This window comes from Protopterus annectens, chromosome 10.part0 (assembly GCF_019279795.1).
Source record: "Protopterus annectens isolate FY-2018-M chromosome 10.part0, PAN1.0, whole genome shotgun sequence".
NCBI classification, from domain to species: Eukaryota; Metazoa; Chordata; order Ceratodontiformes; family Protopteridae; genus Protopterus; species Protopterus annectens.
The window spans coordinates 385,687,991-385,713,621 of record NC_056744.1 but is presented as its reverse complement, the minus strand read 5'-3'; the positions used below and the strand labels follow the sequence as shown (position 1 = coordinate 385,713,621).

Here is a 25,631-nt window from a genome sequence, read left to right as displayed (position 1 = left end):
CAGCTGTTTTGCAAGGCATGTTGTCAGCTCCTACTGCTTTATGATTTGCCAGCCTCCCTTACCTCTGCTTTGGGATTCTACCCAATAGTAAGGACTGCAGCAATGGGAAACGAAGAACATAGTACAGTTTTGTACCTACCATAAATGTAGATGTTCGAGGATTCCATTGCTGCAGTCCAATTTACCCTCCCTCCTTCCCCTCTGTGTTTAGGGGTGGTTGTGTAGGTGAGATTACATGCTGATATTTTTGTATATAGTCTTGTATATATTGTATATATTTTTGGTGCAGGTATTTTGAGCCTTGTCTTTTTAGGGTCTTCTGACATCTGGGGCAAGAAAAGACTGAGGATATGACGTCGGTCATGCGCATTAGTACCCTGACGTTCTGACGTCAGTCTAATGCGCCCTGACCGACGTCAGCCTTATACTCTGGTATTCGGGCCGACTGGATGCGGACTATACCCCAATAGTAAGGACTGCAGCAATGGAATCCTCGAACATCTACATTTATGGTAGGTACAAAACTGTACTTTCAAGGCTCCTGAGAGCACCCCAGCGCTACCAGGCTATCCCTCGTATCATGCTTTTCGGCCCCAAAACCCGGGCCGAACCACAAAGGGAGGGGGAGTGTCCATATTCATAAAGGACACCCACACCTCCAGGTTAGTAGCAACACATGAAGCATCAGAGACCATACAGATGCAACTAACCATAGGCAAAACTGCTATACAACTGGTAGCATGTTACAGACCACCCTCCCAATCTCAAGAACCCCACTCAGCCTTCCTGAAGACATTAGAGGATATGAATGTATCACAAAATACCATCATACTGGGAGACTTCAACTACCCAAACATAGATTGGGTACATTATTCTAGCCCTAATACCCTAGCCCAAAGGTTCCTGGAATTCATAAATTCCAATGCACTGGAACAACTAGTCACCTCTCCCACTAGGGGAGATAATATACTAGACCTGATCATCACAAACATGGGGACAAAATGCTCCACACCGGAAGTATACCCCTCACTAGTGAGATCTGACCACAAACTAATCACCCTGGATATACATATCCCACCTCCACCCCAGCACAAAAGACCACAGTGAAAAACTTCTCAAAAGCAGACTTCACTCTTCTTAAGACTGAGATGGTATCCTTTAAGCCCACTGTGCCAGTGGATACCACATCCCACAATGGCGAATCGTTCAGAAATGCTTTTTATGGACATCTCCAAGAATGCATGGATCATGCAATCCCAAACAAATCCAAGTCCCTCTCCACCAAATGTAAGCGTCCTGTCTGGTGGACCTCAGCCATAAACAAATTGTATAACAAAAGAAGGAAGCTACTGCGTCAGAGAAAAATCCCATGAAGGAAGACATCTCTGATCAACATTAGCAGAAAACTACGTTCTCTCATAAAAACATCCAAGGCAAACTTTGAGAGAAAAATCGCTAAGGACACTAAAGATAACCACAAAGCCTTCTTTAGCTATGTTAGAAACCTGGAAACCCTCAGATATGCTCAGAGTTGGTTCACAACAACAAAAATACACTGAACCCACAGATATTGCTAACATTCTGGCTGACAGGTTCAGTGCAAATTTCTCCCCTCCTTCACCCCAAAAGAAGAAATACTTATCCCAGCTGAATGTAATCTCCCTGTCATCTCAGATGTCCAAGTGAGAACTGCCCTAAACAAAGCAAAAAACACAGCATCAATGGGACCTGACGGTATCCCGGGGTGCGTGTTACGTGAACTCCAAGAGGAGCTAAACCCACACATAAAAATGCTATTTAACCTTAGCCTTACTTCGGGATATGTACCTGAACACTGGCGTACAGCAACAGTGGTCCCACTCCACAAGGGGGGTGCCTCTACAGACCCTGGAAACTACCACCCCATAAGCTTAACTAGCCTGGTCTGCAAAGTTATGGAAAGAATCACTATGGAACTCGTAAACAGAGACACAGGGGACCTACAGACACTTGACCCCACCCAGTTCGGCTTTGTAAAGGGCAGATCCTGCCTTTTAAACCTGGTTGACTGTTTCGAAACAGTCACTAGAGCCATTGATGAGGGCAAAGCAGTCCATACAGCATACCTGGACTTGGCTAAGGCCTTCGACACAATACCCCACTCAGGCATCATAGATATGCTAAACAGCTTAAAAGTAAACCCTTATGTCACTAGATGGGTTGCAAACTGGCTAAAGGACAGAACCCATAAAGTTAAAATCGCTGGAGCAATGTCAGACTCAAAGCCAGTCACAAGTGGTGTCCCACAGGGATCTGTCCTGGGACCCCTCTTGTTCGGCATTTATTTCTCAGATGTTAAAGCAAACATGGGAGGGCTGTGGCTGACAAAGTTTGCAGATGACTGCAATCTAGGCGCCATAGTCGATACACCAGCAGACACACACATCCTACAAAAGGCCTCACTGAAACAGACAACTGGTGCCGTAGTCACGGCCTTAAACTAAATGCCAAAAAATGTATAGTCATCCCTTTTGGAAAAAACAAAGTACCCACAAATTATCACATAGACAGCAACCCACTGAGTACGGAAAAAGTAATCAGAGACCTAGGGACCCAAGTAGACAGCGACCTCTCATTTGACACCCACATTGCCAAAGTGGTTAGAAAAACATTCTACCTTGCACACCTCATCATGAAGGGATTCGCATCCAGATCCATTGATGTCATTGTACCCCTATATTCCTCCCTCATCAGACCCATGATTGAGTACAATGCCCCATTTGGTATGTACCTCACCCGGCATTTGCAACAGCTGGAGAGACCACAAAAGTACCTCACCAAAAAGATCAAGGGTCTCCAACATATGCTTTATTCTGCCAGACTAAACAAACTTCAGCTCTATTCAGTAGCATACCGCCTGCTCAGAGGTGATCTCTGCCTGACGTACAAGGCCATGTCCAATCAGGATCTGATGGACAAGCTCCACCTCAAAAAATCCAAATCCATCAGGACCACGAGAGCTAAAGACTTAAACCTCGGCACAAGTATGAATAGGACATGCTGGAGGGATAGATTCATAACCCAGAGGCTTCCCATGCTTTGGAACAGGATCCCAGTTCGTATTAGGCAGAGCCCCTCACTGACTCTCTTCAAGAGAAATCTAGATGAGTGGATGGGAGATCGTAAGTTTACCACAGGGGTCACATCTGTGTCACTGCTAGGCAGGGGCACAGTAAACTAATTCTGTTATATAAGGGGACCTTCATTGTGTCACTACTAGACAGAGGCACAGTATTCTAGATTTATTCTGTACATTTTTGTACCATTTCATGGGGTGGCAAAAGCCACATCACTATGGCTAGGCTTACAAATGCCCCAGGGCAGATAGCCTAGTACTATACTATGAAACTATGAAACAAATTTGTCCCAGGGGTTCCACCTGTGTCCCTCACTGACAGGGGCGGCAGGTGCTGACTGAGGTTTCATTTCTGGGGATAAACTCTTGACTAGGGTTGTAAGGGCCCCAGGGCCATTAGCCTAGTAACCTCCTATGATCCTAAGGGACAGCCAGTATCAAAACAGAGAATTTTCTAAATAGCTTTTTTTTTTTTTTTTTTTTTTTTTTTGTTCGACCAAAAAAGTCACTTCCAGGTGAGGTCAGTGCATACTTTACCAGTGCTCTGGCTTCTTAAGTGACTTTTTGGAAAGGGGTAGACTTTAGAAGTATACTACACATAACAACTTGGTCGTTTGTGCACAAGCTTTACAAAGCACTATAAATTAGATTCTTTCTGTAGTTCCAGGGCAGACATGACTGTCCCCCCCCTTCTTTGTAGGCTTTGGCATTCTTCCTATAGCTTAGGCTACTGGGACAGTGCTAATAATGAGCTTAGTACAGTTATGTAAGCAAATGTACTATAACAGTAGATGTTCAAATAGCACTTATGCAATAGGAACATTCTCCCTCTCTCCAGTCCCCCATATTTTATTATTTTTTATGAAGGGATCAATAGGTTCATAGGTGTGCACTCTGATAACAACTGCAAGGGCCCTTTTAAGCCTAGCCATTTATCCTAGGTTTCTGTCAAGTTCTGGTACCCTTGTTAAGTACAGACAGGGGCTTGGAAGATAAAACATTTGTAAGCAGTAGGCCTGGGAGATGAACTGTTTATACGGTGCCTGTGTCCATTCGAGATCTGTGCTTGTTTGCCCCTAGATCTCCCCATAGTTTGTTTCCTTTTTCCTTGCACATAGATGCCAAAATTGTATCCTCTCTTTCTGTAAGACAAGAAAGCTCTGAAGATTTGGCACCCTAACCACTGACTTTGTACTGCTCTTCTTAAATTGCTCAGTGGTAAAAGCATGTGGATGGTGCCTGTAATCTTTGTAAGCTGACTGTTTGCCATATCCTTGGCAGGATATAACCCTTATAACTTAGGCTACTGCAACAGTAATCTGTTTTATTTGAGCATCTACTGTTATTGTAAGTCCACTTGTATAACTGCACTTTACATTGCTAACTCTTGTTTATTCTGTGTTTTTGTTTGTATTTTTAGGTGAGAGGAGCTTGCCCAGGTATCTTTCAGTTTAAATTTGTGTGCACTCCCCTTTTTCCACACCATTTCAAGTTATTGTCAGTAGTAGGCAGGGAAGAGGGCTTTCCATGATTAACAAACTTTAGTTTGAGTTCAGACATGCATTATATTTTGAGAACAATCTGATCAGTCATTTGTAAGCCAATTTGTGTTCATCTTCGATACCTAACTATGCAAGTTTCATGGAATAGTAGTAACCAATTATTTTCATGTTTGCTTTTCACTGTTAGAGTGAGAACCAAGAATTAGATGACAGTAACTTCGATTGGTCTTGTCCAAATACAAAGATCCTGTTCCCAGATGACCCACAGTATGCACATAATGTACGGGAACCATTTAAAAATGTTGTGGACAAGAGCTGCCCAAAAGATAGTGCTAAAGGGTAAGTTATTAGTTTTACTGTAATTTGTTGCTACTATCTTAGTGATTAATATGAAAGGATTTTTTTCTTAAAGTGTTTTATTTTGAAGTTGAAGTTTGTGACTCCTGTAATTGATGTTTAAGTCAAGATTTCTTCACAGGATTACAGTAGCTACTGGAGATGCATTTTGCCACTTTGTTTTATTCTTACTCCATATGCTGACCAATTGCTAAGTAGCAGGTACTTAAAACAAATATAATATTACAATGCTTTCTAAACTAGCTGGGGACCCTTCATAAAAAAGTCATGTTTGTTTTAGAAGGAACTATTTAAAAAGCATGTCTTTGTGTCAAGATACAGAAGCAATTTTCTGTGACTTTTAACTGCATTTCATAAAATGTTTTTTTTTCTGTCTCTTTAGAGGAATGGAGACTTTTATTACATAGAAATCCTCCTTTAGAGTAATCATAATCATTTGCTTAGAAACATTGCATTCTGCTGTGTTGGTAATGTTTTTAAGCAGAAGCATGCATCACTGTTGTAAATATTACTTTGTCATAGTTGAATGTGTAGTCATCTGTTTTAAATACCTTACTCTCTTGTCTGGATTAGTAAATGGTATCTTAAACAACACAGTGGGCAAAAAGTACAGCCCTTCAATGTATATACCTATATAAGGTACATACCAGTGAAAGCTTCTTTAAACTATGACGGAGGGGAGGATGTCACATATGTAAAAGATGAGTATGGGTGTCCATGCAGTAGAAAGAAGGAAAAATAGAAAATGGCAAAGGAACAAACAAGGGTGACTCGGACCATAGCTAGGTAGTATTACTGTTCTTAGCAGGTACTCCAATTGGAAAGATGTTGGATGTGCAGGTACTGGCACAGGAGCAGAGTGCTGGTGTCACAGAAATTGCCACTGCACATGTGCCTGAGGACTGTCAAACATCAACTATGTTCAGCTTGTACAAGGATGGAGGGATGAGGGGGAGGGGAATTGCTGCACTATTGGCCTTAACTGTAGTGGCACAGGAAGTTATGGAGAGACTTCTGATGAAATACAGCAACAGCCTGGAAGCAACAACCAGCATGGATTCCTGGCCAGAAGAAGCTGTCATTTACATCTATTCCACTTTTTTTTTTTTAATGGATTGAAGAAAAATTTAACAAGGGAGTGCTTGTAGATGTGGTTTACCTGGATTATGCCAAAGCCTTTGACTCGTCCTACACAGGTAAGGGTGAGGGAAAACTTAAAAAGCTGGACAAAGAGGATCAAAATTATGGAACATGATTGCTGGCAAGATTAAATGGTAGGACAGAGTGGGCTGTGGTGAGAGGTACAAAGCCAAGAAATTAGAAAGTGATTAGTGGAGTACAGCTGGGGTGGTCCTGGGTCCAACATTATTTAGTATTTTCATTTTGGATGTATTTGAGGGAACAGGAAACAGAATGAGATTCTTTACTGATGACAGAGTTAAGAGCAACAGTGCAGGATGGGAGGGGGGGTGTTTGGCTAAGGATTTGGAAATGCTGGCCAAGTGATCTGCATGGTACCAGTTGATGTTCATTGCAGGCAAATAAAGAGTACTACACGTGGGCCATAGCAACCTTCATGTAAAGAGTGGACACAAGAGGTGGACACGAGCAGCAGCACAGGAACGGGATCTGTGTGTGTGTGTGTGTGTGTGTGTGTGTGTGTGTGTGTGTGTGTGTGTGTGTGTGTGTGTGTGTGTAACTGGACTGGACCACCAGAAGCAAAGTGTTTAGCTACCGTTAGCAGATGAATGCTGGGATATAGCCTCAATGAGATAAAGCCCAGTGGCAAACAGGTAACACATCCAGCCTTCTGGCCATAGTCAGGTTACACCTTAAATGCTGTGTGCACTTCTGGGGACAACATAAGAATGGTCATCAAGCTTTTTCTGAAGGAGTCCAAAGATGAGTCATTAGAAGGATGCATGGGATGAAGGGGAAAGTATTATTACTAGAGACTATAAGAACGAGAGCTGTTTTCACTGTAATGACAGGAAGATGTGAAGGTGTTCTCCTGAACAAGAAGGACAGAGGGAGAAGGAGGTGGAACATGCAGCATATTGTAAGGATATACTTCTGCTTGGATCCGTGAGAGTGTTTCATGGAAAGGGCTATGGACACACTGAATTGGACTATGGAATGTGTGATGGAGAAAGACTGCACTGAGACATTTAAGAGGGCATGGAACAGATGGAGAAGGGGGTTGATGGGAGAAGAAAGGGATGAAAGAGCAGCAGAATGCTGGACAGCACATAAAAAATGAAGATCGCATAAACTTTGTCTTCTTTTGCCATCTTCAAAATATGATTGAGTAATGTGTAGGCCCTTTCCTTATTTAAATACTGTATTCCAGTATCTTACCTTGTCTCTATTTTAAGATTGGGCATACACTGTCAGAACCCATATGATTTTTTTATTGTCATTTTGTGTTGTTAATGTATTATTCTTTTTACTTATTTAATCTGCTCCTCTGCTACCTGCCTGATGGCTCCACAGTATTTACCTGTTTAATCTATTTGTTCCAATGGGGCTAACTGGTTAAAGATTGTGACACATTTATACCTGCCTCCTGTGCCTTGTTAGCCTATTTCATTCTTCCTATGGTGCAAGGCTGATGGTAGGGAAGAAGGCCAGCTTTCAGTTTCAGTGGAGCAGTCTGTCTTCCCCAGCCCCACCTCTCTCTCAGTGCTGCTTGCTATGGAAAGCATACTTCTGCACACTTACTTCCCCATCCAGTACCAGTACTCTTACTCAGGGGCAGCATGAGCTCAGCAGTCACAAGCACTGCAGGTGTAATACCCAAAGCTCCCTGTAGGTGTCACCCAAGCAACAAACCAGCAACCATCAGTAGCTGACTGCCATTCTCCTCACCTTGGCTGTTCAGTGCCCAAACAGCTAATCAAACACTCTTCATCTGGGTCATAGTCGAGTCTTCATCACTGTAGACCACAGAGCCAGAAAAGTAATGTGTAATTATTATGCAAATGTATCTAGTTTCATATCAATCTATGGACACTTTTTTTTTTTTTTTTTTGAAATCATGGTTGGTATTTTTTGGGGCTTTTCGGAAGTTGTAAACTTGTGGGCATTCACTAAAAATGAACATCTGCTGAGCTACTTAAAATATTATTGGTAGATGGATGGATAGATAGACGGACACGTATATGGATAGATACGTGAATTCATGGCTGGATGACTGGATAGCTGGATAGTCGGTCATGTGGAAGTATGTATATGTATGTTGAGAATTTGTAAGAGATATAGTACAGCTGAACACCACTACCACATTTGTCTGACTTTGTCATATTCACACATCCTGTCATACAGCACTTCGTTCTGCTTAAATGTGTTTTTTTTGGGGGGGGGGGTTGTTTATGCATTGGTTTTAAAGTTCCAAATATTCTAGGTAACTGACAGGTTTAATTTATTTATTTTCAGTTGAATAACTGGGTAGGTGCACTGACTAGTAAGCAAGGATACCAGAACTTGTTAGTGATTTGGGTTGCATGGCTAGGCTTTAAAAGACCCCCAGTGGTCTTTAGCCTGGTACACACCTATGAACTTAAAGAGGTTAAGAAATAATAAAAGAAATGGGACTGGAAGAGGATCATCTGTAACAGAAGAAAAAAAAAGAGGAAAAAATAGAGAGAGAGTAAATAATGTGTGACCTTCCTCATTCTGTTTAATGTTTCCTGGCACCTATGTTGATTTCTTTTTCTTTTTCTTTATTTGTGTACTTTACACAGGTGTGTGTTGTTTCTGCAGTCATAGTTTTGATGTGCTTCACCTCACTTTGCTGTTTCCTGAGAATTTTAAGGCTGCTGCTCAGCCCTTTAGTCAGCATTATTAAATATGAGTGCCTCCCTTATTGGCTACCACTCTTTGCTTGAGATTTGTGTTGTGGTTTGAGGGGTATTGTTCCCAAGTGATTGAATGGTTATTTCAGCTTTGGCAGTTGTCCCTTCTTTCTGGTGTAAAGGTACATGCTTTAAGATTGCTCCAGTCCAAACCACTACCTGTTCTCTGCTTTTTTTCTCTGTAAGGATTTGCCCATGTCTGAAGCCTGGCAGCAATGAATGTTTAGAGTCTGCCTTTGTATTCTGCTCATGGTTTTTAATTTTCTGTCTGTGTTCTCTTTGACTTCTTTCTCTTAAGTTTGTCAGGTTTTGTTTGCTTTATCTGTATATCTTCTTTTATTCCTTCTTTGTACTTTGAGTTAGGCATACAAGGCTACATGTCTACTGTGTCTCTTCTGCCTAACAGAAATGAGAAAGCTGTGGGAGGAGCAGTTACTGATTATCCAACTCAGGTTTGATGACACCTGATTTATCGATAATACCTGCAGTGTGTGCTCTTAATATAGGTTGCAGAGGACGTTGATGTTGTCTCTCTTGTCTAGAACCATGCATGTAAATGAATGAGTCGATCATTCCATCAGTGAAATGGTGACAGTATTCTGTAAAATCTGGGCAAGTAAGAACGCAATTTGATTTTTATCTTTATTTCTACTCTTGCACCAGGAATCAGGATTTTAAAACATTTGAGGGTCTCCATTACTTTGTTGTGCTGAGAATAAAACAAGCTTTGGCGAGAACCGTTTTTGCTGTCGATGGTACATTTTAGTAAAACAAGATCCCCTCTGCCTTGTGCCCAAAATAAAAGACTGTCTAGCTACACCCAGCAGAGCCATTGGTGCCACATTTCATTAAAAAGGTTAAAGGCTACAAAAGCAGGGAGACTGGATACCCAGAATGCACTGCTCGTATTTTGTTGTGATATTCAAGTCCTTATACGAGATTATTTGTTATGCTTTATTATGAGTATATGCAATTAAGAAGGACTTGGGAGGCCCTTATATATTGGCCAAAAGGTAATTGTGGTAAGTATTGGCTTGTTTTGGGCAGGTGCTGAAACATTGCAGGTATTGCATTCATGAGGTGCTATACAGAAATGGAGATGTTAATTTTAGAAATTATAAACCTGAAATTATAAACTTTAGTATACCATCAAATAATTTAAAAAATATTTTCTCATCAGATATTAATTTAGCCATTTTATGACCCTATCTTATGAACAGGCACAAGGAAGATTTTCAAGTCACGTTTCAAAGGTGAGTTCAAGATCGGAGCACATAATCTGTCACTTGTGGCATAAAAAGGAACACTGTAGACAACATTTGGTATTTACATTCTGTTAATTCTAGATGGGTAATGGCTGACAATGCCACATTTAATGGATAATAGTAGTGTAGCACCATTACCTTTATTGTTATTGTGAAAGTGTATGTATATTTTTTTGTAGTATACTAAAACTGTACATAATGACAGCACCATATAGCCTATTCTCAAAAATCTGTCTGCTTATAAATGTAGAGAGATTATATTTTTGAATATTCCTTCATTAACTGGATACGACCCAGCATCCACAGGAAACATTCTTCAAGGGTGGAGTGGGAACTGTATAAATGACTTGCTCATTATCATAAGGGATGCAGATAGAATTTGCAAAAATCAAACTCTGTTTAAATGGATGTAGCTTATTTGTAACTGTGTTGTAGTCTGCTAAACTGTACTACTAGCTATATCACTGTTGTGTCTCGCAGTCAGTTTTTGTGCCTAATTGATGGCCTACTTTGGCCATTGTCCCCAGGTTTTATATTTTTATATATATATATATATATATATATATATATATATATATATATATATATATATTTATATATATATATATATATATATATATATATATATATATATATATGTACTTCTATAGTTATTTTATGTGTAACCATTTTAGTTTGTCAGTGGCTCTATTAACATTATAGAATATAATATGTTTAGTCGCTGAGCTCTTGTAAGGTATCCAGGATCTTTCTTTGGGAAGTACATGTGCAACAGTGTATTGCATAGACTTCACCACTGGCATCTGTCTTCAGAAGACTTTTTTTTTTCTCTCAGAGACCCCCCCCCCCCCTCAAGGTCACATCAGTTCCATGCAATCTTAGAGTCTTGCCACTTCAAAACTGCTGTTTGCTTGTCTATATTTTCTGTTGGCCCTTAGAGACTTTCATATAGACCATTTGGTTATCTTAGGGCTGGTCACTAACTGATGATTGTGAACATTGTACTACAAATAGCAGAATTATTATAAGAACGAGAATGAAGAATGTGAAAGCATTTTCGCTGCAGAAAAACAATTACAGAAGGTGAAAAATGAGGATATAAAAAACTTCATGTGAAAGAAGGGAGCCTCGGGAGGAAATTGTAAAGAAGGCTCTTTAGGTAGAAAGGGATGTAAAACGTAGGCCAGAAAGAGGCAGAAAAGGAAAATGTGAAGTTAAAAAACTTATTCATACTGTATTGGAAAGACACCCTCAAAGGTCCCTAGCAATAATGCATCTTCTCAAAAAAGCTTTCAAAAGGGTTGATAAGAAACATTGCGTATGTCAGGTTTCTGGGGAAAAAATGCTAAGTCCCCATCACCACTGAAAGGTTTTTAGGAACCCTCAACTGTTGAAGAAGCAACCACTATCATTGTTTATCCTTTAGAATGTGAGGGTGCTTCTTCAGTGTGTGGCGTGGAGTAGAGGAGGGGAGGTTAAAACTGAAAAGTTGTGTAGGACTTTTTTCACATGATTTCTTCAGAGTATAAAATGAGAACAGAATATTCTACTTTGCCTTTGCTGTCCTTGTCCCAGTGCCTGACTTGTACCAGTTCATGAAACAGTAAGGTAGCATAGTGTAGGAAATCAAATCATCACAGGGCCTGGAATGTCAGTTTGTCCCATACTCATCAGAGGATCACAGATCTCCCAACAAATGTTCATCTCTGCACCTGTACTTAACCTCCATATTATCTTTCAGATCTAATCTGCTAAATCTCCCTTTGAAAAGAGAAAAAGGGAGCCTTTCCCCCTTTGTCCTCCTGTACGTGAAATAGATTTAAGTATGGATATTGGCACATATGGTCAACAGTCTCTGTCATCTCTGTCTTTCTTTGAAAGTGTTAATCACTGAACTATGCATTTTAGTGAGAGATTTTTATAGATGAAGTTCTAAAATTACTTCACTTCATAAAACAGGAGATTGCTAAAAGAGACAAATTAAGAATAGTAGAGCATGATCCTTGGGTTATTCCACCTCTGCATGAATAATTTCAGAGGATGTTGCTAAGGCAGCCACCAGACACAAAAAGGCAGATGGATTGTGTAGCAAGTTCCTTCCCAACAGACCACATCTTTACAAGAATTCAAGGGTATAGAGTCATTAGTAGTTTCTCTTTCCCTTATTTTGTAAAGAAAACAGGTGTGTCTGCCACGTAATGGGGGACAGATTCGGCAAGAGAAGTGCGTACTTGTTAGCATGTTTCATACAAGTAGTTAACCTGTTGTGTTTCATTACAGTTGCCTGATGGCTGAAGGAAGCAGTCTGTCTTTGTTTACTATCATAATGTGAAAAATCACAATATATTCTGATCAAATACTCGAATTACTACATTGAAAGTGGGATTGACAAACGTTTACAGTGTTGAACATGACAACAGCGATGATCAACATTTGAACTTCCGAAATTCCAGTATCAACAGTCTGTGTTTCCATTTCCATTTTTGCAGGGGGAAAAGCCCCTCCTGAACCCCCCATGTGGGTGCTGCACCCATCACACTCCTTGCAAATCAAATATACCAACTCCAAGTTTTCACTACAGCGAGGAAAAGGGTAAATTTCCTGATCCACACTGCACAGCAATCTCCATTCATAACGTTGACCTCGTATTAGCAAATGAATACTCATTTCGCTAATGTAATGTCAATCACTTTCAGTTCAGCAGTATGATAAGTTTGATGATGCGCATTCGGCCAACCAAGCTTCAAGTAAGTGCTATTACGTATTATGATAGTAAACACTTTTTACCTCTCCATTCTTCCTCTCACTTTCTGCACCTCTCCAGTGCTGTCATGAATGTCTCCAACGAGTTCACTTTCCATCTTCCATTCCTGTATTAAATTTACTGGATCTGATACCTTCTGCTTGAAGAGTTCCTTTCCCAAATTCAGGAAGTAGTTGGTGTTTAATAACTTCTCTGTTTGCACTCTTCCTCATAATTCCTTTCCATTAAAGGTGACCGTCTTCATATCTCCCTGACATGATTTTGTGTAAGCACATCATGTCCCTGGCTTTTTTGTTATGTAGAGAGAAATGCACCAACTCCTGTAGTTTCTGGTCATATCATTTACATCCATCCTGCACACATTTTGATGCCTTTTCCCTGGGCTCCTATGAGTAGCTTGAAGTATTTCCTCCTTGGTTTACCCTGCCACTTCTGCTAAACTAACAGATCTCCAGCTTTCCAGATTTTTCTTACGTCTGCACTCTCCCCAAGTACTTCTGTACTAGATAGTGGTCTGTCGATGATCTCCATCAGGAGATTTGCTAACTTATGGCCCAGCTTTCTTTGGACACTGGGAGATGGCCTGTCTGGCTGTGGTACGTTATCTTCCTGTACGGCAGCAAGTTTCCTGTCCAGCACCCCCGTCTATCCTGGTTCCATATGAAGACTACATTTAGAGCAACTAGAAGATAGTTCAACTATTACATTGCCCTGACTTCAAAGTAAAGGTTCAGAGTCCGCATGTCCTTCAAAATAAATTTTGTAATCATTGTCAGTGAAGATAAGTCAGTTCTGATATATAACAAGGGGATAGTTGCTGTTTTGCAAATTGCATTTCACAAAATTGTAGGTTGTACCAGGCCTAGACCCACTAAATGCACAAGTCGAACACACACAAAATATTTTACGTGGGAGCAGAGCAAACCATACCAGTCAGGCAGACTGCATGTACCTGGCACCTCTAAATGTTTGTCTCCAGTGCTGTCACTTCAGGTTGGCCAGTGGTGATAACTGTAACCTGCAGCAACCAGCAACCTTTGCCAAAACCTGCTGTCTCTGATGCATTGTTTTTTGACGTGCATGTACCTGACACCTCTAAATGTTTGTCTCCAGTGCTGTCACTTCAGGTTGGCCAATGGTGATAACTGTAACCTGCAGCAACCAGCAACCTTTGCCAAAACCTGCCATCTCTGACGCATTGTTTTTTGACGTATTGCCCACTGCCAATGTGTTACCAGTTAATCTCATAATTGATCAGCAGTTATAAATATGCCTTTGATGGGAGCCACAGTTTTTGTAGTTACAGTTAGGAGGCAGTCATGGCTGTGAACATGGTAATCGTTTCCAGAAGGTGAAATCACTGAGATGTTAGATGCCCCTGTAAATACTGAACATCTGTTTGGGCAAACTACATATAATGTTTTTGAGAATAGGAAGAATGTGAAATGATGACTGGTCTGACATAAATATTTCACACACACATCCCCCAGTATCTGAAGAATTCTTCTACATTCACTTGACCTTTTTTTCCTCAGCAGCTAAACTTAAAGACATGTCTAGACTAAGATAAGTATGAAAAGTACTTATTTTCCTTATCACATCTTCCAGATACATGGTTTAAAGAAGTAATAACATATTTTTTATTGCACCAGGAAAGTGAGAGAGACAGATTGTGACTGTAAGTTATCAATAATCAAGTCATCACCCAGCCACAGAGCATACATGTGCTTGCAGAAGAATTTTGTGCAGATTTAACAGTAAACAAAAAAAAATATGACTACATGCTTTAGAGACAGGGCAGATATACCTTGTACAACTACAAAGTTGATAACTGCTGTCACAGGTAAAATTAAAACCTTAAATTCCATGGAACCAGACAATATACTTGTTGATTTCCCAATCAGGGAAAACTTGACTAAACCCACAGCAATCACATTAAATAAAATATTTGCATGTGAGTATGTGTCTCACATTGCATGACAGGCTGAATTGGTACCATTTCACAAAGGGGATGGGGGAGTGGCATCATACTCCCAACAGTTTTAGGCCCATCAGGCTGACCACTGCTTATTGTAAAATCATGAGCTGTCATAGTGGAACTTATCCACAGTGATGGAGGGGACCCATTTCTGTTAAGTGTAGCACAGGATGGGTTTATTAAGTGGAGAATTTGCCATCCCTTTATGAGTTAACAGCAGTAGTGCTGGCTGAAGGGCTGACGGTGCATACTGCTTATCTTCACCTTTTCAACACTATCCCACGTATAGGAAGTTGTCAACTCATATACAGCACAGTGAAAACACTAATTAAACAGCAGAACACACTTTAAGGTAGGGGTTACATGTCTTCCCCAACAGAGGTTACTAGTGCTGTCCACAGTGCACCAAATTTTGGCCAGATGTCCTTCCTTATCACTATTGTGGTATTCTTTGGGCTATCCTCAGCAGGACATCCCAGGTATAATGTCTGACCAACATACCAAAACCTTTACATTTTCTTGGTGTCATACGTCAGATGTATGCCCTACGTGCAAGACGTAAGGTACATATGTGATGTACGGATACCTAATCTTCAGAACTTCTTTGCTGCAATTCCGAATACAACTTCTGAATTTGGTCTGTACACCGTTCACCAAGCTGGTTCTTCTACCGACCCTGTTACAAATAAGTACCCAATTGGGTTTGCATTTTTTTTTCTCCTTGTATTTTGCTTTCTTTTCATCCAGGAAGGGAAGATGGATGATTTTGGGAGTCAGACTCCCCATAAAGACAGACATGAGAAGTGCCTTTTTTGTTACATACGATGATACATAGTGTGATATATGTCAGACATTTGTCCCTAAGACACTCTGCAGCCATTTCTCTTCTGGTACCATGGCTGAATCTGCCCACCCTGAAGTTCTTAAGAATAAAAACTGCTCCTGTTCAGCCTGCAATGGATGACTCCCTTGGGATTAGATGAAGATCCCAGAGACTTGCCAGTACTGATGCCAGTTCCCTCTGCCGCGATCCAGTTAGAGGCCAACAAGAAAATGCCTACTTGCCTATTGGCTGTGGCTGTTTATACATCTAATACATATGTAGAGGAGGAACCATGGCTGATTATATCTGAAGGAGCTAGGGGTATTCCCAAATTTTAGTTAGGAAAGACGTGTCTAGTACCTTCATTGAATCAGGGCACGGCTCTGAGCCTCTTAGATTTTTCCAGGCAGATGTTCCTTTAAAAAAGAAACAGAAAACAAAACTTGAGCTACTGTAGCTAAGGATCCTCACAAAGGGTGTCAGAACTGTACTCAAGGACTGTTTAATACCCTTATGGTTCTGAACACCCCACAGGGATTATCTGTCCCTGCTGCTGCTGCTACCTGGTCATCCACCCCATCTAAGAGGCCTAGGGATTCTGATTCTTCTGAAAAGGAGTTGAACTATGGTGAAGAATCATTTGGATATTCCTCACAAATACACTTTTCTTTGTCTTTGGGTTCTGGTGAAGAGGATTCTTTGTCCCCAGAGTCTCCTTTTGAGGAGTTATCCTTTAGGGATACAGTGGTCCATATGGTGGAACATTTTAAGTAGCATTGTTCCCAAGTATCAGAGTTTCAAAAGAAGTATTTTGATCTCTTGCAGAAGGCCTCACCCAGACCATCTGCAGTCCCTCCAGTCTTAGCTGCCCTGTTAGATGCATTACAACAGCTTTTCAGGCTCCTGAATGTCAACCCCCCATCTCTAAGAAGCCAGACAGATTTTATGAGGTAACTGAGGAGCATAAAAGTCCCCTTCATCTGATCCTGCTGTTATTTCCATGCCCACTAGTAAGTTGTCCAAATGGCATATCTCCTCCAAGCTTCTACATATTGACGAAGACAGCCATGCAGTAGAGAGGTATGAGAAAAAGTGTATACTTCTGCTACTTTGGCTTTTACAGTCATTAATTATCAGATCCACATGACTAGATATGTCTTGGCTCTTTTATCCCAGCTGGGGTGAGGTTTGAATGACATGTCTGCTTTGGACAATAAGACTTCTGCTCTCTCTCTCTACCGAGTTCTGTCTCTCAAGTAGCTCGCTATTCCATTAAATCCAGCTGTGATGTAGCTGATGCCTCCCGTAGGGCACCTGCATCTGGTTTGTCATGAGAAGACATTCCTGGTTATACCTGCAGGCTGTGCCTGAGGATATTAAAGCCAAACATTTAGATTCTGCCTTACATAACCAGAATCTTTTGACACTGCTGCTACAGAATTATTTAAAACCCATCAGGATAAGATCAAGGTTATGCAGGACCTTATGTTTCTCCTATTGTGACATTCCAGAGAAACTTTTCCTTCAAAATTCTTCCATAGGCAGCTTAGACCAGCTGCTAGAGGTAAGAGGGTTTCTAAGTAGATTTTCCCAGATAAACCCACTCAGAGTTCTAGAGGCCAAAAACATTTTCCTGATAAATCTGCCTCTTTCTGACACTTAGCCTCCCCTTGCTGTCAACCAGATTCATCTGCCCTTCAGCCTGATCCTTTTTTTCCCTGTTTGGCAGCAGATAACCACAGATGCCTGGGTTCTCTCCGTCATCCATCACAGTTATTTTATGGCTTAGAAGTCCCTGCCTCCATTTTCTCATCTCCCTCTACCTCCTCCTTGCCAGCTTCCTGCGTGATCTGGAGGAACAGGGAATCATACAGCCTGTTCCCTTGTTTCAACAGAGAACAAGTATTTGCTTTATAGGAAGGAGAGAACTTGGAGTCCCATTCTATAACTGTCCTATCTCAACATCTTTCTCAAAGTTCTTTCCTTCAGGATGTCATCTCTTCAGACCTTTTACCTCTTTTTGATTCTTAAGGCTTTTCTAGTCTTTCTGGATTTGAAGGACACTTACTTCCATGTTCCTGCTCATCCTGTCTTCAAGAATTTTTTTACGTTTCTTTGTTTCTTCCTGTAGTTATAATTTTATTTGTTTAACATTTGCTTACTGGGGAAGTCCGAGTGAGACCGGGCCCATTTTTCAGCGTAGGCCCAGTGAGAAATGCTCCAGATGCATGTCTTCGGAATGTGGGAGAAGACTGGAGCGCCTGGAGGAAATGCACTCAAATGCAAGGAGGACATGCCGACTCTGCACAAAAGGAACCTCAGCTGAGAATCGAACTAAAGAACCTTTTGCAGTGAGGTGACAGGACTAACCGCTGCACTACTGCTTTGCCTTTTGGTCTTTCTACAGCCCCATGGTTATTTACCAACTGTCCAGCTCCGGTGGTAGCTTTCTGCAAACTTCAGGGAATCCAAATATTCCCTTATCTGGTTGACCTTCTGATTTAATTTAGTGGCAAACACTCTGAGCAGTTCAGGATACATCCTCATGAATAGATCCAAAACACAATTGCCGTACCAATGCCAAAGTCCTCCTAGCAAACACGAGAATCAGAACAGAACTGAGGAAGCTGTTTACAGGGAAGGAAAAAAAGATCTACTTGAAGAGTATCCCACCAATGTACAACATCCAGAAACCTCTCTCTATGAAAGCATCTATTCATGAGGATCAGCAAACAGAAGAAAGGCAGGACACTGCTGTATAAACTCCGTTTAATAAAACACAATAAAATCCAGAGGTTAGCGCTTTCGGGATAACACCCTTCTTCAGACAGTTTAAAAAAAAAAAAAAAAAAAAAAAAAAGAACATATCAACATCAGGGAAATGCAAGCATTGCTACTAGCTCTACAAGCATTTCAACCTGTCCTTTGCCCAACCCAGCCCCTTTGCAACTGTTCACAGACAGCAATGACAGTCCTCTGATATGTCAACAAGCGTGGGGGGAGACTAAATCCTATCTTCTTTGCAGGTTGGCTCTTCTGGTATGGGAATTTCTTGCCCAGTACCACATGACTATTCAGACAGTGTACATTCCCTCCAACCCAAATCTCTTAACAGACTCCCTAAGCAGGTCCCTGACTCAATCCCATGAATGGATGTTTCACAGGGACGTGTTCCTGGACATAGTTCACCAATGGGGTATTCTTCAGATAGACTTATTTGCCTCCCCTCTGAACAGGCAACTTCCAAAATTTTATGCCAGAGTCCCAAGTCCTCTGGTTTGGAAGGTAGATGTCCTTGCATTCCCTCCCCTTCCTCTAATACTAAAGGTCCTATTAAAGATTCGACAGGACCAACCAAAAAAATTTGCTGGTGACTCCCTTTTGGCCAAGACAGCACTGGTTACCCATACTTCTACATTTAGCCAAAGGCCATCACCACAAGTTACCCCACAAACTGGACCTACTCACACAGAACAAAGGATCCCTAATACACCCACACCTGTCAGTCTTACAGCTGACACTGTAGGTGATAGGAATTGTAATCCCCTTCTGACACCTATTCTCAGAGGACATGTTCAGGGTTTTTCAGGAGGCCAGAAAACCCAATACCAGAAAATCTTGCGTTTCCAAGTGGAAAAGATTTTCATTCTTGTGTCTCCCTAAGAACCAAGATCCACTGACAGTGGGTGTCCCACTGGTTCTGTCTTGTGTGAATTGCTCTCTGCTGGCTTGGCTTACTCTTCTGTCAAAGCACACGTCAGCTATTTCTGCTTGTCTGCCTCTTTCACTCCCTTTAGCATCCAGATTTGAGGTGAAACAATTCCTTAAGGACATCCTTCACATTAGGCCTCCCAGGAAACCTATTCCTCCTCATTGAGACCTTAATTTTGTTTAAGAAAAACTGACCCAGTCCCCTTTTGATCATGCATGTTTGGCCTCCCTCAAACATTGCTCTTGAAAAATTGTTTTACTAGTAGCCATGACGTCAGTCAGAAGGGTGTCGGAGCTTCAAGCCTTTATGGTGGTGCCCCCCTTCTTGGTATTTCTTAAGGATAGGGTATCCTTGAGAACAAATCTTTCCTTTATGCCAAAAGTGGTTAATGAGTTGTCACTTAACCAGTCCATTCAATTACGTACTTTCTTCCTTTCTCCACAAAACCACAGTGAGAAGGTACTACACTCCTTAGATGTTTACCCGGACAAGACTAAAGCTGTCAGGAAATCTGATCAGCTTTTTGTGAACTTTAATCCCAGGCCTCTGGGTTTACCCATTTCCAAGCAGAGTATTTCTTCTTGGATTTCAAAAACTGTTTGCCTTTGTTACACTCTCCATGGAAAGAGCCTCTCTTCACCCATGAAGGACCACTCTACCAGGGCTGTGGCTTCCTCTAAGGCATTCTTCAGGAGTTTAGATAACAGCGCCATCCTTGATGCAGCCCACCTGGTCTTCTATACATACCTCTACTAAACACTACAAACTGCATGACATTTGTGTATTATTTATTTATTTATGTTTATTTGACATTTGTTGACTGGGGATGTCCGACTGAGCCAGAGCTGTTTTTCAGCAGAGGCCCAGGAAGAAAAGCACCACAGGAATATGTACATAGTTCACAAAAGTAACAGTTTGTGATTAACATTACGGAGAAAGTAAAATAAGAAATACTCTACGTTAAGTTAAAAACATACAACTTATGCCACTGAGAGCAGTTAAATTATTTAACAGTATATATTTATATATATATATATATATATATATTTTTTTTTTTTTGTATACATGGATGGAGATTATAAAAGAGGTATGGAACTTAGAGTCTAGGAAAAGTTCAGAGGTTGAGATATTCTGTGAGAGGGCTTTAGGGGCACGTAGGTAGGGAGAAGATGAGAATGGAGTGGGGGATGAAGAAGTACAGTAATGTGGGGCTAGAAGAGAGAAGAGCAGTGAATATGAAGGATTTAGAGAGATCAGAGAGGGTGGGATGTAGTGGTGATTTTAGGAGAGGAATGTCAAGGATGGTGTTTACAAGACATGCCTGTGTGTTAAGAATGTGTTGATGTTCATCGTGTTTCACTGTTGCAGTCATTACTCTTGGGTTATCCTGCTGGCAGGCTATCCGCAGTCGGCCAGAATTCCAAAGTCTAGGTCCGGCGTCAGTTGCTGTCGCCTCTTCCCTGACGTCAGTGTGCCAGGGGTATAAAAGATGCAGCCGACGACATTTTCTTCAGTCTTTCTTGCCGTGCGGTGCCCAAAGCAAAAGCAGTTCGCAAGTGCCGGTCGGCCAACTCCTGAGATTTTCAAATCTGAATTTCAGAGCCAAAGTCTTCATTAAATTTTTCTTGCTCCAGACTGATGTCAGAAAAAGTTAACAGTTGTATTTCTTGTGGGAAGCAAATACCTCGTAAGGATTTTCACTCTTACGGTATTCCTTGCCTAGGCCCTGATCACAATGTTGCTAGCTGTCGGTTTTGTACTAGATTCAACCAGTGCACTATCAAGTGTCGGTTTGATTTTGCATTTCATTACTTTGGCCATTGATTTAATTATATAATGCCGGCGGAACAGCCGACAACTGGAGTTTACAAAAAACACAAGGAGAAAGATAGGCATCTGAGGTCCAAAACCAACGACGAAGCTTCTTCTAAGCCAGTTGTCGGTTCTTAGTGAGGTGCTTTTGCAGCCCCTGGCGCCTGCTACCTCAGAGCCACAGGCCACTACCGACTCCCACGTGGAGCCGACTGGGCCTCTGGAAACTCAAGGTATTGGACACTCGGAAATCAATCCCTCAGATGGGTCCGGAGTCGCTGAGCAGGCATTGGCTTCTGAGGGTGTCTTCAGACTGACACAACTATATGTTAAGCCATCTTCAGCTTCAAAGACTAAAGCACCAAAGACAAAGAAACAAGTACAGCATTCTCCTATTCAGACTTCCATGCCTGAAAAACAGATGCTCAAAATGGCCGAAGACCTAATTACTTTGATCAGGGGCTCCCATCCCCCTCCTGATAAGAGGCCTAGGTAAGAGACAGAGTATGATTCTTCTGATCAGGTTTCTATTTCCTCTGATTCCTCTTCTGAACAGGATTACCCCATGCTTCCCTATGAGGATTCTGATGCTGAAGAATCCATTCCTTCATCCTCTCCTCCTGAGGACTATTCTTTTGGGGAAATACTGCATACTATGAGGGAGCATTTCCACTGGGAGAGCCAAGACTATTCTGAGTCTAAGAAAAGGCTCAGAGACTTCCTGCATCTTCCTCAGCACAGACCCCTAGCTATTCCACCTGTTCTAGACATTGTAAATGATGTATTTTCAGAGTCCGGACTGTGCCCTAACTCTTTACCCCCTGCACTTGCTAAGCCAGACAGATACTACAGGGTCCCGGATTCTCATAAATTCCTATATAAAAACCCCACAGCAGACCCAGAAACTATTTCTCAGGTTCCCAAGGGGGTTAAAGCTTCCACTGCAAAAAACCCTGTCCCCTCTGATAGGGATTCTAGGGCTCTAGACAGATGGGGGGAAAAAAGTTTACACTTCTGCCACCCTGGCTGTAAGGGCTTTAAATTGTCAATTTCATATGCTTAAATATCAGCAATATTTAATGTCACTACTTAAATAAAAAATGTTGACAAATACTGAATGTGCAGAGAACAAAAAATTGCAGGATTTATTGCATGCAACTGAACAATTGGGAAAGCATACTTTGCAATGTGGTTATGATTCACTGGAGGCCTCTTGCAGGGCCTCTGTTACAGGTTCTGTTGTTAGAAGGCATGCTTGGTTAAAGGAACAAAATCTGCCTGATCATGTTAAAGCAAAATTATTAGATGCACCATTACAGCATGATACTTTGTTTGGTACTAAAGCAGAAGAGGTGTTGAAAAAAATGGAGGATAAAGCAAAATCCATGCAGACAGTAAAGGATTTCTTACAGGTACAGCCACCCAGGTTTAGCAGAAACTGGCCTTCTAAAAATTGGTCCTTTCCAGTCTCAGACAGACCACAAAGAGGCAGATACAGATGTCCCAGAGGCAGATCTCAACCCCAAGGCTCATACAGACCTAAACAATGGGGTGCTCCTACCTCCAAAAGCGGAGAAGACAAATCACAGCCTTACAGGAAACAGTCCCAATGACTTTCCTCTACCAGTTCCAAGCAATTTTCGTTTGACAGCCCCCTTAGGGGGAAAACTAGCACTCTTTTCATCAAATTGGCAAATGGTTACCCAAGACAAATGGGTTCTGAACATAGTGTCCCAAGGCTACAGGTTCCATTTTCACACTCTACCAAGGTCAAAGGGCATGCCAGACCTGCCACACTATCAATGGGCAGAGGCACAAAAACAAATTACAGCCCTCATACATGAGGGCCATTCAGCAAGTACCACAACAAGAGCAGGGGCAAGGATTTTACTCCAGACTTTTTCTAGTACACAAGAAGGACAAAACCTGGAGACCAATTCTGGACCTGTCTATACTCAATACATTTCTGGAAGTTCCAAAATTCAAGATGTTGACTCTTCAACAACTACTGTGCAAGAGGGCTTGGCTTGTAACTTTGGACCTAAAAGAGGCATACCTGCATGTCCCAATCAGACAATCTTGCAGAAGATACCTCAGATTCATAACTGGCTCAATGCATTACCAATTCTCTGCACTACCCTTTGGCTTATCTACTGCACCCAGGGTCTTTACAAAATGCCTGGCACCAGTAATTGTGTTTTGCAGACAAAAAGGAATTCAAATATATCCCTACTTGGGCAACTGCCTAATTCAAGCAGAGAACAAAGACACACTCTTCTACAGCATCTGGCATTTGTAAAAAGATTACTAATTGGCCTAGGGTACACAGTAAATGAAAATAAATCAAAACTAGTGCCCTCTCAAGAGATAATATTCCTGGGTGCAAGCTTAAATACAACTGCCCAGATGGCTTACCTCACGCCAGACAAGCAAAAACAACTGACTACTTACTTCAAGAACTTGGCAACAAAAATCCACTTATCTGCAAGGAAAATCCTGCAGGCCTTGGGTTTCATGGCATCCTGCATTCTACTAATTCCATATGCCAGACTGCATATGAGGAAACTACAATGGTATCTGAAAAGTGTTTGGACTCAGCATTGCCACAGCCTGGAGACAGTAATTGCACTCATTCCCTGCCTACAACAGGAGTTTCGATGGTGAGCAGAAGCCTGTCACCACAACAAGGGTCTGCCATTCAGTTTACCCACAGCCAGACAGACACTGACAACGATAACAGATGCATCAGATTATGCCTGGGGGGGGGGCCCATATGGCAGGAAAATGTATTCAGGGCACATGGCCTGCAAACCATATGCATCTTCACATCAATCAAAAAGAGATGCTAGCTGTTCAAAATGCCCTGACAGCTTTCAAGGACCTGCTTCATCCAAGACAATTACTGATAAAGACAGACAACACTACGGTCATGTGGTACATAAACAAGCAGTGAGGTACTCATTCTTACCCCCTCTGCAGACAAGCAATGACCGTATGGGACACAGCATTGGCTTTTCAAGTTCACCTACAAGCACAATTCCTGCCAGGAAAAACAAATACTCTGGCAGACTAACTAAGCAGAAATCTCATGGATCCCCACGAATGGAAACTGGATCCACAAGTCTTCAGGATGATCATAAGGAAATGGGGATGCCCAGACATAAATCTATTCGCCTCCTCTCACAACTGTCAATTGCAGAGATTTTGCACAAGGATTTACCACAAGCAAGCCTGGAAAGTGGATGCCCTATCATTCAGCTGGAAAAATCTAACAGTATATGCTTTTCCTCCTCTGCCTCTCCTTCCCAGAGTACTCCTAAAGGTCAGACAAGAGAAGCCAAAAATGATTCTGATTGCGCCAGACTGGCCACGCCAGCACTGGTACCCAATCCTAAAGAGCTTGTCTCAAGGTCCAGCATAGATATTGCCTCAAACTTCTCACTTGCTGACCCAACAAAACAGTCAGATCCTGCACAGCCAGCTCAGGACCTTAAATCTGGCAGCATGGCGGATAATGTAGCCATTCAGAAAACTCCTCTTTCAAAAGCTGTTATGGATGTTATCTTGGAGACCAGGACGCCCAGTACCAGAAAATCTTATGCAGAAAAATGGAAGAGATTCTGTGCTTGGAACCAGGAACAAGGCATTGACACGTCTGTACCAAATATTCCTCAGATTTTACAATACCTAACTGAGATGCTGAACAAAGGCCTTTATTTCTCATCAATTAAGATTCATGCCTCTGCCATTTCTGGACATTACAATATGGAACCACCTATCTTTTCTCATCCTTTAATAAGGCAGTACCTCAGAGGGGACAAAAACATTAGGCCTCCAAGGAGAGCACCAATTCCGGCGTGGGACCTCAATTATGTTTTGGAAAAACTCACACTGCCTCCTTTCGAGCCAGCATCAACAGCGGATATTAAATTCTTATCCTGGAATACAGGTCTGCTCCTAGCCATAACCTCTGCAAGGCGAGTCTCGGAGTTACAAGCATTCATGGCTGTGGAACCTTTCATCATTTTTCATCCAGACAGGGTTTCTCTGAGGACAAACCCTACATTTATGCCTAAGGTGGTGTCCAGTGTGGCCCTCAATCAAACCATTCACTTGCCTACCTTTTACCCAAATCCACAGAACAAGGGTGAGAAAATTCTGCATTCTTTGGACATACACAGGCAGTTATGCTTCTACTTGGACAGAACTAAAGCTTTCAGAAAGACTGAGCAACTTTTAGTGTCATATGCTGCAGGGTCACAAGGAAAGCCTATATCAAAATAGACTATTTCTAAATGGATAGGCCATTGCATCCGTTTCTGCTATTCTCAACATGGCAAATCAGTGCCTAAGGGCATTAGGCCTAATTCCACCAGAGCAGCAGCCACTTCAGCAGCCTTCCTCAGAGGAGTACCAACCAAAGAAATCTTAGAGGCTGCTACTTGGTGT

General features: G+C 41.7%; 1 protein-coding gene across 3 annotated transcripts in view; it reads left to right on the top strand.

The window, feature by feature from the left end:
* The window catches only part of EDEM3 (ER degradation enhancing alpha-mannosidase like protein 3), a 1,015,437-nt gene that overhangs the window by 729,414 nt on the left and 260,392 nt on the right, over window positions 1–25,631 (top strand). For 2 of the 3 annotated variants that reach the window (XM_044085306.1, XM_044085304.1), the window contains exons 15-16: window positions 4,805–4,956; window positions 10,049–10,081. In XM_044085306.1, coding sequence (XP_043941241.1) covers window positions 4,805–4,956; window positions 10,049–10,081 — 185 coding nt within the window. The remainder of the gene's footprint in view (window positions 1–4,804; window positions 4,957–10,048; window positions 10,082–25,631) is intronic. The other variant, XM_044085305.1, reaches the window with a different exon arrangement.